Here is an 18,500-nt window from a genome sequence, read left to right on the forward strand (position 1 = left end):
GAATTTAATAAAAACACAGTGAAGAATAGTGCAAGGAGAAAGGGGTGGTGTGGTGTAGTGTGGTGTCCCAGGATCCAACGTGGCAGGTGAGGTTTAGTGGCAAGTGTCCAGTGGAAATCTGTATGGCGTCCTCCACGTGGTAATGGCAACCCACAAGGCAAGGGTTCACAAAGGAGCGAGTGGGAGGCAGGCAGGCAGGAAGGGAAGCAAGCAAGAGAGCACAATGCAATCACAGCGATCTGAGCTGAGGCAAACACAGGTAACGGTTAGCTACACAAGCTACAAAAGCGGAAAACATGAACAACAGAGGAGCCAAGATACAACACAAGCTGCCACTCGAGCTGACAAAACAATCTGGCATCGATGAGAGGAAAATCAAGACAGATGGACAGAGAGACAAAGACAGGAATACACAGAGACAGACAGAAAGAAGACAGGGGAGAGAAACATGAGGATGACACAGACAGGGAATGACAAACAACACCTAAGACGAGAAGGGAGGGCTGCCATGATGTGAATCATTACAGACCTCCTACCTCATTCACACAGAAATACAGAAATAAAAAAATGTAGGTGAACAAAAATGTAGAAATACATTTAAATATATTCATTTATTTATATATTCATTTATTTATACATTTATTTATATATTCATTTATTTATACATTTATTTATGTATTCATTTATTTCAGCATTCATTATTTTATTTATTTATTTATTTATGTATGCATTTACTTATTTATTCATTTATTTGAGCATTTATTTATGCTATGCCTCTTACCATTTCCCTGCACTTTTTTTGTGCTGTCTCTTCTCCGCCACATGTCAATCCCATTAGATGAGTTTGGCAAATGGATCTGGGCTTACTCTGAAGATGTCCGACTAGACTGCAGAGATAAAACTGGATAGGAGATTGCAAATTCAATTACATATTTATAGCATATATTACACAATGTGGCTTTCAGGGTCCTTATTTGCAGCATACAGATTGAAGGGGCTCTACAACATAAGGGTTAATTCAGACACTTTTATGGAGACTTAATTGCAGAAAAATCTGCATATGTGGTCAGACAAGTCACGTTTATCTGTAGAGGGCTTTTATCAAACATGTTTTTCATAAAGTGCTTCCCACTGACAAAACAGAGGACACAAAAACAAACCAAAGCAGCAGGAGGGTTGTGTTACAAGAAAAGGCAGGAGTCCATGTGAAAATTGGTGACATTAAATAGCATTAATGAGTCGAATGTGCGCATTGTAGCGGTGCATGTGTGTTTTTGTGGAGGTGGTAACACAAAGCAGTCATAATGACCACCATTGCCATTACCATCACCATCATCACAGGCATGGCATTTCGAGAGCACCATTATCATCATTATTATATGTAATATTGCTGATGATGAGGCTTTCTTGGCCTCTTGTTGGCTCTGACTTAGGTATCGTCATGGAAACAGATGACAGAAAAAGAGCATAGCTTTATTGAATTACTCTATGAAGCTATTCTGACCAAATGGGGCTTGAATGTTGCACTGTCTGAGTATAGTGGGGGAGCAGCAATGTGAAGAGTCCTGAGGAGAGACAGATGAGAGTCAGAGGCAGAGAGGGAGACAGAAATATGGATAGAAATAGCAGTTCAGACAGATACAATAAAAGAAGAAGAAAAAGGGACAGAAGATAGAAAAACACTGTCAGCACTGAGGAGCATGTGATTACACAGAGGCACAGATCCATTGGTACAGAGAGCCCTGGTGATCAGCACAGCAGAATGTTGTCTGAAGCGGGGGAAACAATGACAGCAATTCACCAACAAAGACTGATTTATAGAAGAGGAAATCATCAGTACTAATTCTATAACTCCAGCACAGACAGTAGACATCAGAACCATCAATTTAATCTTTAATGGATCTTACAGCCGGCCTTTGCTTGTCTTAAAATAGCAGTCTGATAAATGAGCTTCAACTCTTATTTACTTGTCTCAAAGAACTTGATAAATCTCATTCTCTCCCCAAATCCAATTATACTACACATCGCTAACACATCCCAACTAAATATTTTCAAAGTGCAAATGTCATCTGCTGATATTTTGCTACTTTAGGAGGAAAACAATCAGCTTTTTATGAGTCAAAAAAGAAAAAATAGCATGTTGCCCTCCCAGCTATCTCAGCCTCTGTGTGTTCCTGCAGATTCAGTAAAGTCCAGGTTGTTGTTTTTATTATAAAGCAGGCTGAGGTGCTATATAAATACTGGGAAAGTATCAAAACACCCGATCCACAGAGAAATGCATGCAGCACGTATTCAGAAAATGTGTCTTTAAAAAGAGCCGCTACAGTGCCGTCACAGTCATTCCCCGGCTGCAATGACGAGGCAATGACACAGAGAGCGTAAATGCAGAGGACCAAAAATCCTGACAAATCAGAGCAAAAGGGCTTTTTTGGGAAAGACAGACAGTATGAGGAAAATAACCTTCTTTTTTTTTTTACTGTAAAGCAAACATGTAATAGAAACCCAAAATACAAATTCGAGCCTGACAATGAACATAAAATGGGACTTCTGTCTGCCTGTCTTTGTGTCTGTCTGTCCATCTGTGTGTCCCTCTCTTTCTTTCTCTGCCCCTCTCTGTCTCCACCACAACCGGTCAAGAAAGATTGCCGTTCACCACAGAGCAGGGTCTGTTCGACGTTCCTGCCTGTTAAAAGGAAAGATGTAGTTGCCACTGTGTGCAAGATTGCTGGATATATATGGATTTTGCAACTTGCAGGTGCTCATGGAGGAATTGTTGGGTCTCTGTAAATCATAAATAAGTCATAAAGTGTGGTCCAGACCTACTTTTTAAGTAAATATTTGGCTCTATAAATAATAAAGAATTATAAATGAACTGAATTTAGACCCAAATTACCTGCATGAATTTGAGAAAAGTTTCCACTTTCTACAATGAAATTAAAATGTCTATTTTAATTCAAAGGTTTCATCCAGGCTTCTGGACACTCTAAATACATACAATTGTATAAATCTCACTCAGATTGGGAAATAGAGATATATCAGATGCTCAGAACACAGTCAAATAATGAACATAGGAATGACTTAAGTTTTAAAAATGAAAGTGCTATCATTTAATTTCAACATGTCATGTACACACTGCATGGCTTCAGTCTTATATTTCTAGTCCACAATCTTTCTTTTAGGACAATGAAACACTAAACACTGTGCCCTCCAAACAGCACACTCTGTGTCTGCTACAGTATGTAAATCAGTACAATATAACAACCACAAGATGTGTAAACATAACACTCCCCAAAATAACATGGCTATTTTAGGAGAGCGATCTATAGATTCATGCATCAATAGAAACACTATATGTAAACTATAATGTGTTCAGGAGCAAATTAGATCTCAACAAAACTTTCTGATTAACATTGAGAGTCTGTATGATCAGTTAGGTAACTAATCCATTGTTTCATATACTTATTTATTACACGCTGCAGTAAAAAAAATGCAGAGGATACACTGTGATTTATAATTCCAAATGGTATATATCATTTACAAATTCAACTAATATTTCTTTTTCAAACAGAATCAGGAAACGGGATATTAAATACAATGTGACAGAACAATGTAAGATATAACATAGAGACTCTTGAAGGGAACTGTTTTAAATGACGTAATCACAAAGACCTATTAAAAAAATAGAAAAAATCAAACAATGGAGATATCGAGCATTAAAAAACAGATTGGCAGTGCCACTTTCTACAAGGCATTTCTGGCGTGAACATTTCTCGAACTTTAGATCAGTCAACCAACTACAATTACTCTTTTTTTTAAAAACCATGATATGTAATCTGAGGCTCTTTGTATCGGGTCCCATGCAACCAGGTGCATATATCTACACGGAGCTAATGTGTTAAAACATTATCTGCACATATAGTCACAGTTATTTTCAGTTTTAAGTGCAGTACGGATGCTTAAATCCCAAAACTTAGGTGTACTGCCTGGGTATGCACATCAGCATCCTTCTAAGCTGTGGTACAAACATGTACACTCACTAGCTTCTCGTCTTTCCATATAACACTCAAATACCAAAACTCTGTGAGACAGTACTTGTATGTCACTGCATGGAGTTGGGTCAGATGTAGCTTTCCTGCTCCTCCTTCAAAGTGGTAATTGTTTGAGTGCCAACATCGGATTCTTTCATAACTGTAATCTCGCTTGCTGCATTTCTCTCTGTTTGCTTTTCCTCCTCCACCTCCTTTTCTTCACTTTCAGTCCTTCCATCCACTTCCTTCTCCTGTTTCTCTGCAGTTATGTCCATCTGGATGAGGTTAGGGAACGTACAGCCCTGCTGGTTGTCCTGACTCGGTTTTGGGCTTTGGCTGTCGTGTTGATGCCGGTAGCGGTCCTGGCTGTTGAAGAATCTCTGGATGGTGTGTTTGGGCAGGCCCAGCTGAGCCGACAGGGTGTGGATGGCCTCCTCGTCTGGGTTGAGGCCCACATCCTGAACAAAGCTCTGCAGAATGCCCAGTGCTTCGTGGGACACTCTTAACCCCTCACCTTGGACCTCATCTCCACCTTGGACCTCATTATGTGCCTCATAACAAACCCCAGCCTCACCTCTGCTCTCATCCTTCACGCCGGGCCACTTCATAGTAAGCTTCCCGTTTTCCTCTTTGCTGTCTCCAATGATCTCATTAATCTCTTCCTTACTCACATTTCCCTCCCTAACCTGCTCTTTGCTTTCTGTATCTTTGTCCCTCATGCTACCAGTACAAACCCAGTCCCCTCCCAAAATGCTCCTCTCTCCCTGCCCCCCCTCGAGGCAGTCCTTACAGTCCCCTCTTTCACCATTATTACTGCCCCTTCCCTGCAGACGGACTCTCATGTTCCCCCAGTTGCCTCCTGCCTCAGACTCGGCTGGTGATGCAGCACATGGTTGCCGTGGAGACAGGTGAGGTCCCGCCTCTGGCTGCAGGGGTTGATGGGGTTGAAGGTGGTGTTGCTGCTGCAGCGGAGAGTTGCGTTGGTACTGATGAAAGAAAAAAAAAAGAAATTAGAAATAAGTAGAGCTAAGAGGTGTATTTGGTCTTTGTCGTTACACTCAATCCCCGGCTGCAATGATGGTGCAATGATATTCCACATAACATACTGTACTTTCACAAACATAGATATACACAACCATTGTTTGACATTAACTGTGAATCTGTCCTGTAATCAAGCCATCCGTCCATCCATGCACAAGCTATGAAAGTGAAAGAAAAGTAACTCATCAGCCTCACAGATCATTGCTCAACGTGGTAATTATCTTTCATTTCTGACATTTTTGGCATTTAGCTGTCATTAGTGTGCCGCTTTTCCGGTTCACGTCCTAGAGATCTATTGGCATTAAATGTGATGTATTCTCTTTCAAATGTTGAAATGAATATCAACCTTGTTATAGATCACTTTTCTTAAACTGCACAAAAAAAGTCAGGTCCCCTCAAGCCGTGTTGATAAAGAAATGCTCCCCTCTAAAAATGATGCAACTGAAAAAAAGGAGGGGAAAAAAAACAAGCTACAAGCTTGTTTTTTTTTCCCCTCCTTTTTTTCAGTTGATTCCACACTGCTGTTTCTATAGCTGACAAGTAAGATCTATCATAGTGTAAAGAACAGCAGTCTGTGTGTAATGATGTTGTGTTTATCTTATTTTTGCAGTCTCACCAGTGTAATGTCATTGCTGAGCAGTGTAAGCCTGTCATTGCAGTGCTGCTGTGCCGTTGTGCTGCTGCTCTCCTGTTCATAGATGGCGTCTCGTTCAGTCTGGGACAGGCTGAGGAACCGACGGATCATGCAAAGATTCTCCCACAGGGTCCGGTTCTCTGGGTTGGGATCCTCCTTCCAACGTAGCAGCTCACACAGCCACCCCTACAGGAGAAACGGTAACACTTTACTGTAAGTCCCTCTATTTATCATTAATAAGCAGTATATACACACTTAATAGATGGTTTATAACACACTATAATGTAGTATTAAGCAGATATAAGTATGCATCAGGTATCCATAGATAGACCACATATCCATCTCTGGAGGAGTGTATGAGGTGCAGACTACCTGTTTTCAAATAGAGTCGCAACTTAAAATTATTTCCATGTTTTTTTTAAATTTTTTATCAGGTTGAGATGCTATATAAATTCTGTGAAAAACACTGTCTACAGAGATGAACCGTCTGGAGTTCCTTACAGTTGTGATGTCACAACTATACTATATATTTACAAAGTGCTGCTACATTGCAGTTACAGTCATTCTCCGGCTGCAATGACAGTGCAGACATGCTGAAAGTGCAGATGCAGAAGACCCAGAACTAGGGTTGGCAATCGAGAAGCGATTCCTCTTTGAAACCGGCTCCAAATGTTCCGATCCATTGGAACTGTCCATATCTACATGTTATCAATTCCCTATAATGATTCCAGGGTTTCCTGCGTCGCGACATATTCTGGTACCATCATTATAAATGAGGGTTATGGTTTTCATTGTTAGAGATACCGCTCAAATGGCAGCTCTTGCTTTCAAAACTTGTTTAGCCAATCAGAAGCAGAGTAGGGCGGGACTTGGCTGCAAGGAGAAGATATCCAGCAAACAGCTGAATGTGTTGGATGGCAGCAGAGCATAGGGTGATACTGTCACTCGCCTGATAATCAGGGACCTGTAGCCAGATTAAAAGTCTTCTGTGGAAACAGAAAATGATAAGATGTGTCCCGTTTCAAACACAAAAATAATGTGTTTTTGAACAATAAAGCAAGTAAACATGTTCTAGTAGAAACCCCAAACACAAGTGTGAGCTTGAAAATGAGCAAGCAACATGGGACCTTTAATTGTAAAGCCCTCTTTTTCTTCTTAAGCTAAGCTACCCTACCATGCTACATACTTTTAAGCACTGCATGCACAAAAGAAAGGCATTTTTAAGTAAGTAAGTAGGAAAAAGGAAAATATTAGGGGACACTAATTACAACAAAGACAGTTTATTACTCATTAAGCATATTTATGCAGCCTTAGCAGTGGGACATCAAAATTGCTATGGCAACATCATGTAAATTTATGAGATGAGTTTTGAGCCATGTCACCCCCACACACCCACTCTCCTATTCATTTTGTGACTAATTATAATTTAGGAAAATATAAGTGGTAATTACAATGTTGAGGTCTGAGTCCACAACAAACAGCCATCCCTTGGTCTATACATTTACAGTCTTTTCAGTTTTATTCAGAATGGGTTCATGATGTAAAGCAAAGCCAAAATATAATGGAGAGAGTTTCATATTAGCTATATTTTGTTTTGGATGAGGGAAAGAGACTTGTGAGTGGCAGATTGAGGAACGTAAAGCCAAGCTAGTTTCAGATTCATGAACTGGAGCATGATTACGTTAGCAGGCAGGCTGATGCACACACACAGATACACACACACACACACACACACACACACACACACACACACACACACACACACACACACACACACACACACACACACACACACACACACACACACACAAACACACACGCATGCACACCTGGCTGTAGCCCAAGTATAGTACACAATGCCATCCAGATGCACAGTGCAGATAGAACAGAGAGATCCAGCATGGTTCTGCCTGCCAAGCAGCCGGGTAATACAGAGAGAGAGTGTGAGATATATATAGAGAGAGAGAGAGCGAGAGAGAGAGAGATAAAGAGAACATTAGGAAAGTTAAGTAAAAATGGAGGCCAGCGAAGAGATAGAAAAAGAACCTCAGGGGTTTTAGACCACCTGTCTGTACTGGCATGACCGCTGAATGACCTCCAAACATCTTCATGATGAGTAGAGAAAGGGGAGGAAAAAAAGGAAGAAAGAAAGACTGACAGAGATGAAGAAAGAAAGCATGAAGAAAAGAAAGGAAGAAAGAATGAATGAATGAAGTGAAAATTGGAAGCATACAAGAGTGGAAGGGAAAATAAGACTGAAATCCCCCATTCCATGAAGGGAAATTATCCTCAAAACAAAAGGCAATAACAAGCTTATGGGGCGGCCATAAAAATGAGAACAATAAACACTCGAATCATGCCTGCGTGTATGTGTATTAGTGCATTTGTTAGCCTGTGTGTGTGTGTGTGTGTGTGTGTGTGTGTGTGTGTGTGTGTGTGTGTGTGTGTGTGTGTGTGTGTGTGTGTGTGTGTGTGTGTGTGTGTGTGTGTGTGTGTGTGTGTGTGTGTGTGTGTGTGTGTGTGTGTGTGTGTGTGTGTGTGTGTAAAGTATGTCTCTGTGCACAAGTAAGTGGTGTGTATGTGTGTGCAAATGTTTTTGTAGGGCAACAATTAAAGTGATAATTTAGGACACAATAGCGGTCTGATGCACCAATGATAGTCCTCTGCAGAGTACAGCTGCTGGGTTGATTATCTGGGTTTCCTCCACACTATCCCTGCTTTAACTGACGAGATGGATTCATCATGGAAGCTAAATTTGAACAATCCAGCAATAGAATGTGTGTTTAAGACTAGACAGCATCAGATTCACACCAGCAAAGCAAGTGCGTACCTGACTCTTGGAGGCAGCCACCTTTGCAAACAGAGCCTGCGACACCTTGGCTCTCTTCATCTCGTGCTGAATGTCCTCATAGATAGAAGCGCTGACATTGAGTACACAACTGTCCGTCCTGAACCCTCTGTCTCCTGCAACTGGGGACAGTCTCGCCTAAGAAGAGACATACAAGAGGACAGAAAGACAAGCAAGCCACAATAAGTATCTAAGTAAAGGGCATTTGCAGCAAAGTGAAATTTTTAGCATAGTGAACAGGGAGCTGCCCATACCAGATTGGAAATACCAGGGGTGCGTTTAGCCTTTATTTAACGTTTTATTTAGTTAACAGTGGGAAAAAATGCTTTGTTGTGTGAAATAGTAAAATAAGACAAATTGTCTGCCGCTAGCTGCTCTGTGAGGCTCTACAGTACTAGGCACGGAGGTGCTTTCACACTCACAATGGCACTGTTTAGCAGGTGTTTTGGTCACAGGCTGTTAGCATGTAAACATACAGTTAATAGCATTAAACACAAAGTATAGCTTAGGATAATGGGAATGTCATTACTTTTACAAAAAGTATTTGTCATTTTCTGCCATTTAAACACCATCGATGTTGACCAATAATACTACAAATCCTCCTGAAGGCAGCTCCAATACCAAATGCCTTTGCAACCCATCGTTATTTTTTTAAACAGTTCACTCAAAACCACTAATGTCAATGTTGTGGTACTGTGAGAGGAAAGGTCAGGGGTCGGGAAGCTGCACATTTTCACAGTAACTCCCCCTGCTCCCCTTACTTTTGCTTAGGTATACAACAGCAATTTAAATTCCTTCCGATCAAAAACTCAGACCTCCCACTTTGATATTTCACTGCTCTTTCATGAGAAGAAAAACCTCACTTAAAAACATTTTACAGCATTCTCGTGATACTGATATTGGATACCTGTGTGCCTCTGGGTGGTGTGTTATTGCAGCTTGGGATGAATCCAGTCAGGCTTCTGTCTTTCTCCTCCAGGTAGACACGCTCCCTCTCAACCTCGGGCAGCTGCAGGAAGCCGTACATGGCCCGCAGGTTGACCAGCAGAGACTGGGAGGCGTGTTTAGGATCCTCCTCTTTCCGCAGAATCTCTGACAGCAGGCCCTGATAAAGGCACACACACGATAACACACAAGTCCATATACTGTATATTATTACAAGCAAACAATACACAATGATATATGCCTACAAGCTATTATTCTATCATTCAGATAAACTGGTGCATATATTGGCTTCAGATTAGTTTACTGTTATGAGAAAATGATTGCTGGTATGAAAATATTAAAAGTAACAATCAAAATGATCTCATGGCTTTAGTTTTTTAGTTTGCTGTGCATTCAAATAAAACATATTCGACTCCATAGGAAATATGGATGTCCCCATCATTTTTTATGTATGGAACGCAAATATAAGGTTTCTCATTGCCTGAAGGAATTTTGCAAAAGCTTCTCATATCCAACTCTGGATCTCATTCAAAGAGGGCCCTTATCAGGTTCCTGCAGTTCAGTGTTTCACAGCTATAGATAATATAGAGCCAACTCCCCGGTCAGTGCTAAGTATGCTACTCGCCTGTAGAGCTAGCATTATTCTGGGTGTATCTATGTATGCAAGAAAGCCTTCAACATCACATGTCGATTGTAGGGCTTCTTTCCTGAAAAGATATCCGATTTCACGCTGGCAATAAAATGGAAAGAGAGGAAACAGCCTTCTTATTCAAATCATGGATCATCTTTGGATCCACCCAACAATCCCCTCCTTCCAAATAGATGGCAGCTTTATGTGAATTGCCAAATGACAATAACTCCCTTCACTTCTATATGGCATCTTGGCATCATGCCCAACTTGTATGGCTGGCACCGAAGCACCTTGGACGTGGCAATGCAGAAATATGGGGGTGGATAATAACTAGCTCTGCTTATTGTGATGAAAATGATAATGATGGTAATAATAATAATAACAATGGGCTTAGCCTGTCCTCTGAGCCCCATTTCTGTGGGCGTGGTGGTGAATGTAAGATGATAGACACAGATAATGAGGCATTTTAGTGTTCGAGGCAATATTCAGAGTGAGATATGGATACGAAATGAAGGAAACCAATAGGAGAAAAAAGTGAAAGATTTAAAAAAAAAAATCTGGCTTGACAATCAGAGGTGGAAATTAAACACAGTTGCCAGAGTAAAAGGTGACAAGATTGAGGGACAGTGTAGAAGAAGAAGTGAAGAGGGAGACAGCTTCTCTCCAAGGGGTTGTGATTAGTTGGCCCAGCAGCTGCTTCAGTGCTGGCACCAGCTTTGTGCTGCAGAGGGCTGGCACAAACACACACATACATACACACATGCATAGGGGGGAGGGGGCACTGCGGCAAAGGCCATGCCAACCATCTAACACATATTCACAAAACACACTTGGATACAACCGCAACATCAGAAAACACTTGAAAAAGATAATCACCAGCAAATAGTTGCAACCTCTTATGAATTTCAACACGTTTATTAAATTTCACACACACACACCTTCCGTACCTGGGTCCTGTTAAAGGCCACCCGGGCGAAGATGGCTTGGGAGATGCCTGCTCTCTTCAGTTCCTCCCTCACACAGTGGTAGATGTCACCTGGCACATCTGTTGGCCCCACGAAAGACCCAGCTGATGTCTGGGTTTGCAGTCCGGCAAGAGGGCCTCCTCCTGGGCCACACTGTGCCTGCTGTGGGGCTTGGGAATCAGGGGCTTTGGAGAAGACCATGGCAGGAGGAGCCCTCCCTACAGGCGGGTGGTTGAGAAACTGCTGTGGGGACGGTGAGAGACCCTGGCCAGCTAACATGCGGCTAACAGCATACTGCTGGTTGAGAAACTGGGCCATCACCAGCTGCTGGTTGACCATTTTGGAGCTGAGAGGCTGATTTACCAACCCAGGAGGGCGCAAGCCAAGGGTGGGGCGGCCACATATGTTGGAGACTTCTCCATGAGAGAAAAAAAGGGTTGAGCTCGGATCAGTTGGGCTGCTTGTGATTGGCTGCTGGGTGAGGGTGATATGTGTGGACTGGTCACAGAAGCCATCAATCTCTGGTGCAGGAAGAGGAAAACAAAGACAGATGTTCCATTATTAACACACCAAATACTAGTACAGCTGGTCCCAAATACGTACTAGATACTCATTTTAAGCAGGTTTTGCAGAATGTGGCATGTTCACACTGGAAAAGTGACAAAATGGAGCATTCACGAACCAGAAAGCATGATTGCTAAGCCCGGTTGGTTTTTGAGTGTGCCGCAGATGGACACTATTCTCCCAATGCAATTCACAAATGAAATGGGGAGGTTGTCCACAGCTGGTATCATGCTCATTTTCAGATTCATATTTGTAATTTGGGTTTATACTAGAACATGTTTACATATACACTTTGATGTTCGAAAAACACATTCTTTTCTCATACTGTCTGTCTGAATATACCTGTCTGAAACGGTCTGTTTCAGCACTTCCCTTCAGAAAAAGCCCAGTCTGCTTAGCTTTATAATAAAAAAAAGACATGGAAATCTCACTTTTGACAATATGGGATCTTTAAATAAATTGTGGGTGGCAGTGGCAGCCTCTGGAACATCTTCTGACTTTGCACGCATTGTATAATTTCCTGTTAGTATGAAATAGTTTGTCTAAGTGCTAAAACAGTATACTATCATGATTATATACTGCATAGAATGAGTATGTAATATGGATTTGGGACATGATGTAAGACATCAGGCACACTTAATGTTTGCCGGCTTGATTAAAAGACCTTACCCTTGAAGCATTTAGTCTTCTTGAAGTGCTTGTACCATCGACCAAACTCGTGACACTTGGCAGCTGAGACATTTGCATAGTAAGTGCTATTTACAATAGATGATATCATACTCTGAAACAGAGGGGAAAAGACAATAGAAATTCATTACATTTTCCAAGCTCCTGCTATGGGCGGCCTGGGTGTCTCAGCTGTTCACACATCTGATATTAATGAACTCAGATCTGTGTTATTAAAAAGACCCCCAGGTAAATAGGATAATAAAGACAGATGAGTGTGTCAGTGTGTGAGCTCTGTGTGTGCATATGTACAGCATGCATCCGTGTGTGTGTGTGTGTGTGTGTGTGTGTGTGTGTGTGTGTGTGTTCATGTGTGTGTGCAATCAACAAAATGCTAGAGGTCATCAGAGACTATGTCTCTCTTTCTGTCTGTCTTTCTTGCTCACACACACATACACACACACACACACACACCGTTTTTCCCCGAAGACCATCCTGTGCAATCTTTACATCTGATTACACCTTTCATCTTCTCATATTTATTTTAATCTGCTTCTCGCAAACAAGAGAGGGGGTAAGGGGAGTGATAGGAGAGAGGCAACCAGAGAGAGAAAGAGAGAGAGAGAGAGAGAGAGAGAGAGAGAGAGAGATAGAGAGAGATGGGGGAGGATTGGCTATGGTATCAGATCTGCAGAAAAGGAAGGAATCTGAAGAAAAGAGATAGTGAGCAATTTCTCTTTATCAAACTGTAGATGTCCTACGCACCCTCAGGCAGAATAACAGATAGACTAAGTTGATAATTGTGAATATTCATAAAAAGGCCTTCACCAAATACTGCATGATTCATGTAAAATTATTCCAGCAGTTGTGTCTGTATTTGCTTGATTAAACAATCAAGATCTCAAACCCAGATTGGAATGTTATTGCTGAATCAGTGCAGAAAAGAACGAAACACCAAAGAGGGAGAGTGACGGGCAGATAGAGTAAAGTGAGAGTAAGGCGGTGGGTAAGGCTGAACGACGGACAGACTGACAGGCAGACAGGTTGGCAGTGGAAAGAATCAAGATAGGCAGCAGCCCAGACAGGAAGGCTTTTTAAGAGATAGCCATCTCTCTTTATCTGTTTCTCTCTCTCGCTCTGCCCCCACACCTTATCTTCCTCTGCATCTGGACTTCCTGTCTAACCATTGGACCACACTCTTACACTGCCTTATGCGTCAAAGTATGCAAAAACACATGTACATGCAAATTTGCAGGGCATGGAAGGGCAAAGACATTACATCCATGCACATTTTAAACTAGTTTTAACTAGTGTGTGTGTGTGTGTGTGTGTGTGTGTGTGTGTGTGTGTGTGTGTGTGTGTGTGTGTGTGTGTGTGTGTGTGTGTGTGTGTGTGTGTGTGTGTGTGTGTGTGTGTGTCTGTGTGTCTGTGTGTCTATGTGTCTATGTGTCTGTGTTGTACCTGGGACAGGGGGCACTCCTTGGCCAAGGAGCTCTGGTTCATGTCCTTGAGGAGCTCCTTCAGAGCGTTTCTCACTGTGGAATGACTCCACTGCTCTGGTGGCAAGTCCTCCAATTTGGGACAGCTAGACAAAAGAGCAAATTCAAAACACTTGAATTGCATAATTTTTTATACACTACAGTTTAAGGACATAGTCAAGCAATTTAGTATTGCACTTCCATACAGTTAGGGAACTCAGAAGTTCACAACCTGACTCTTAATACCCACTGTGGTTTAAGCTCTAAAAATGCTGGGTCCCATAACTTTATGATATCTTTTATTACACCCTGATGGCATTATTAGGGTTATTTTCATAGACTGAAGAAAGCTCCTTTCAGAGTCACAAAATACACAAAGCCATGGTGAGTAGTTATTCTCTGCAGAGTAACTTCATATGTAAAATCAATGCAGAATATCTCCTCTTATTCTTTACTTGCGTATATGAAGCCTCTCCCAGCATGCATGATGGGCAGGCAAGACCCCAAACAAGTTTCCAGTCTAAAACATACACTGTCATGGGTGTGAATGAAAGTCTGGGCTGTGGGGAAACTAAAGCACTTGATACATTTAAAAAAAAAACATCTTGTGAGCATAGGGAAAACTTCTTTCTTTGAGTCGAGGCATTTTTTGTGCATGTTGACATGCCACAGTCGGAAATGCACAGTGTGTTAATAATAAAATCAATGCCATTTAGCTGCTTTCATCATTATTGTTATTTGTAATAACACCTGTATGATACTTTTTGCTTTTGTTTTCTACTCTACACTAGGAAATAACTTACACCATTAAAATGCTCCTCATTCAATATTTAGTGCATGGTTATTGAGATAAGATAAGAAATAAGAGTGTTATCATTCCCTGTTGGGTCCAATTTGGGCCATGCTCTTTGATTATTTATTCATATTATTTCATCTTCAACCGCTTGTCTCTATCGGGGTCGAGGGGGGGCCGGAGCCGATCCCAGCTGACGGGTGTGAGGCGGGGGTACACCCTGGACAGGATGCCAGTCTAGGTCAGATAGAGACAAACAGAGACAGACAACCATTCACACTCACACATACGGGCAATTTAGAGTCACCAATTCACCAAACACGTCATGTCTTTGGACTGTGAGAGGAAGCCAGAGAACCCGGAGAAACCCCATGCAGACACGGGGAGAAAGGCAAACTCTACACAGAAGGGCGGAACACATTCGAACCAGGAACCCTCTTGCTGTGAGGCAACAGTGCTAACCACCACATCATACAAATTATATATAATTGCTGGAGTCTTTTCTAGCATGCACTGGGTGAAAACCTGGGAACTACTCAATCAGTCTTGAGTCCATCACACTCACTACACTTTAGACTCCACACAGACAGGACGAGGAATTGAACCTGACTGTCACAGACATTTATAGATGCATCAGCGCCCTACCTGTGCAGCTGTATTTTAAGGGTGATGACATGGTGAACATCCTGCAGCATATCAGCCACAGTGGCGTCAGGAGCATCTGTTACGCAGGACAGAGGCACCGGGTTCCATCTGCCGACCTGGATTAGACCTGAACACATTCACACAAATGTCAAAAAAGGAAATAAAATGCACTTGTGTCCTTGAATCTCTGTACAAGTTTGTGTTCCTATGTATGCTACCTTTGGCCTGTGCAGCAGAGCTGTGAGAGTAGCCCAGTGTCAACAGGGCCATCTCTATCAGCTGGTTAAACAGCAGATCTCTCTTGACCAACACAAACTCAGCATGTTCTTCTCTCTTCTCTCCCTCCTGAAGGCTTTCCTTATGCTCCACCACACAGAACACTGGCAGCAGGCTCCCTGAGATGATTGGACAGACACTTATTAGACATACTGAATGACACAGAGGAGTCATAACCGTACTGAAAAGCCAGTTTGTGATATCATATTTTAGTCCATGTACCCTTGCTGTGCCAACTCTTGCTTTGCTGCCTTGCTGCGGTGGGTTTCTGGATCAGGCAGGGGTTTTTGGCCACAGGGCTCCCCTGACAGCTCCTCTCATGAGCCGAGGGTCCTGCTCCGTTTTGTTCCAGTCGAGCCAGCTTGGCAGGAGGCGGCCGGGGGTCTATAACGGGATCACTGCCCTCAGGTTTCTTGGCTCCATTACACAGGGTGTCCATCTGTGTTCTCACACTAATACAGAGACACAGACGCCTAGAAATAGTTAAAAAAAAAAAAAGATCCCCCTTATTATCTTGATAGAACGTCTGTGGTGCCGTCAGTGGGTGGTTGCCTGGTTTTGTGTTCCAAAAGAGTATAACATATATTTTAAAGTAACTTTTGCAATGACAAACATTTGCAAAAATGTTTTTAACAGGGTAGAATAGGCCACATGCTTACATCATATCTAGACAGTAATTAAATGATCACGTACATAATTACAGCAAGAATTATCTGGATAGTCTGTGAGCGTCTGCAGAGTGTGAAAGAAAGCTGTTTCACTCATTCACAGCTTCTGCCAAGAAAACTAGAAAGCATAATTTTGACGCACACGTAAACACACACACACACACACACACACACACACACAGATCTGAAGGAGATCAGTAATAGTGGATGACCTTCAACCAGATGCAACGATTTAGGATAACCCTCTAAATCAGGATAACCCTCTAAATCCAGCAAAAGTCCGGTGAATGATCCAGTGAAGAGCGCAGTTCCCCCATAATAAACCTGCTGATATCCGGGCGCACCGCTGTACACGCGACAGTGATTCAGTTCATCTTCAGCACCTATAAATGCGCGTCCCACGTCTGATTCTGATGAAGTTTGATCGAGGCGAAACCAACCTGTTTCAGTCGGCACAACGTGCATGTGCGACCTGCCATCATACATCAACAGCCTGGTCCTGTAGACGTCGGCTGTATCCACATGTTATCCTCGCTCCCATCGAGCTCCAGTTGAGGAACGGACCCGTTTCTCTTGGCAGTCGGTATGCGTCCTTTCCCTTACATTAATCGTCTGTTTAACGTCGGCATTGTCTCGTACTTGCTGTCTAAGTAGTTTTGCCTCCGAACCCTCCTTGTTCTCCGACCTCGCTTCGCTTTCTGGTGTAACCGATGAATTGGCCTTAGCGCAAGTTCAGTGCGACCTCCCATCCAGAGCACCGGGACATGCTGTGTAGATCACGCTCTAGAGAGAACAATGCGCGGGGCTCCTGGAGCACACCCCCTGTCATATACTAGGCTACAGCGCTGACTCCGGGACAGCAGTTGTTGGTTACACTTCAAAGCCCTATGCGCACGCGAAGAAAGGGAGCGAGGGGGGGCGGGGGGACAGAAACCCACACCCACTCCGACTCATAAATACGCGGACCCAGCTGCATTAGCATATGGTGTAATAATGAATTCACTAGCGCGCTCCGTAAATGTATTAAATGTGACAATTGCGCATAAATCTATTTATTATTTTCTGCCGCATGCTGTGCACGCACTTATTATTGTCTTTAGGGTATTAGAGCTCTCCATGGTAACAAAGTGGAACAGGGCAAGGAGAAAGTGCCTGACTGATATTAACTTTTGAACGCTGATGTTTTATTGTCACAAGATGATAGATGGCTTATGATTTGTACAGATAATTACAGTGCATGCAGAATGCACTCTTTATATCCCATTACAATAACAACAGGGTATAGTATAGTAATCTGTATTGTACAGTAGTACTAATATAGTAGGCTACTCACTATATTGTTCTATACTAAACCATAATAAACATGATACTATGGGGCCTCCAGTACTATACATATAGTATAATTAAGCCTATAGTAGTGGTACAACACCCTGTACACTACTATATTTTATATATAGTATAATAAGCTATATATGGGCCTATATAATACTTCCAGCATATATGGTAGAATATTGGAGTAGTCTATATTATGCAACAATATAGTTCCCTTTGATATACTACCGTACTATGGGCTATATTAGTATGTATACTAGTACTACCATTATGGTACAGTACAGTATAGTATAGTATAGTGTAGTATAGTATAGTATGGTATATTATAGTATAATGTAAAGTATATACAGTACAGGATATTGTAGTAGCTTACATGATGAAACAATATAGTTGCCCTTACTCTACTATTATATACGGTTCTATTACATGCATGGCACTTCTTCAGAATCATTTAAATCAAACTATGAAATATCTCAAAGTAGGACCACCAAATGTAGCCAAACTGTAAAAAAATAAATAAAAAAAAAGACATGTAAGTAAAAAAAGTCACTGTACCTTAACGTTTTGACACTGCTGAATCAATTAGCCAAGAACACAGCTCGATTTTTGTTTGCAGAAACTTTCAGCCAAGTATCAGCAGATCTCCCCCACACAGACCGCTGCGGATGAGATGCACCTCTGGAGCTGTGGTCCCTAAATGGTGCCTGAAATCTCAGTGAAGGTATCACAAAGCAAAGGGTGGCAGGTGTGTGTGTGTGTGAAAGTCAGAGATCCTTCACTCTGGCAGATAAGATTCAAAGAATTACTCGTGAAATGTTACACCAGTGTGGTCACAGGTCTGTCTTTTCTGGGGAGAACAGACGAGTACTGTAGATGGGTGGATGTTGTGCAGTCAGAGTGTATGTTTGGGAGAGAGAGCATACTTTACTACTTTTGACTAATTAAACAAAGTGAATTAGCTATCTCCCCAGCCAGAACGAGTCATG

The 18,500-nt window shown here is 42.1% G+C and overlaps 1 protein-coding gene across 1 annotated transcript; it reads right to left on the reverse strand.

Moving 5' to 3' along the window:
• Positions 1-4,117: 4,117 nt before the first annotated feature.
• Positions 4,118-15,977, reverse strand: satb1a (SATB homeobox 1a; the record flags this gene model as incomplete). Its single annotated transcript, XM_083926154.1, has 10 exons — positions 15,737-15,977; positions 15,457-15,633; positions 15,239-15,365; positions 13,784-13,907; positions 12,326-12,437; positions 11,075-11,613; positions 9,459-9,656; positions 8,534-8,689; positions 5,686-5,889; positions 4,118-5,014 (listed from the first exon to the last, which is right to left on the reverse strand). Exons 1-10 carry the CDS (start codon positions 15,951-15,953, stop codon positions 4,118-4,120), a joined length of 2,751 nt encoding a protein of 916 aa, XP_083782280.1. The 5' UTR covers positions 15,954-15,977.
• Between the last annotated feature and the right edge of the window lie 2,523 nt (positions 15,978-18,500).

Source organism: Echiichthys vipera, assembly GCF_963691815.1.
Source record: "Echiichthys vipera genome assembly, chromosome: 13".
Taxonomy (NCBI): Eukaryota; Metazoa; Chordata; class Actinopteri; order Perciformes; family Trachinidae; genus Echiichthys; species Echiichthys vipera.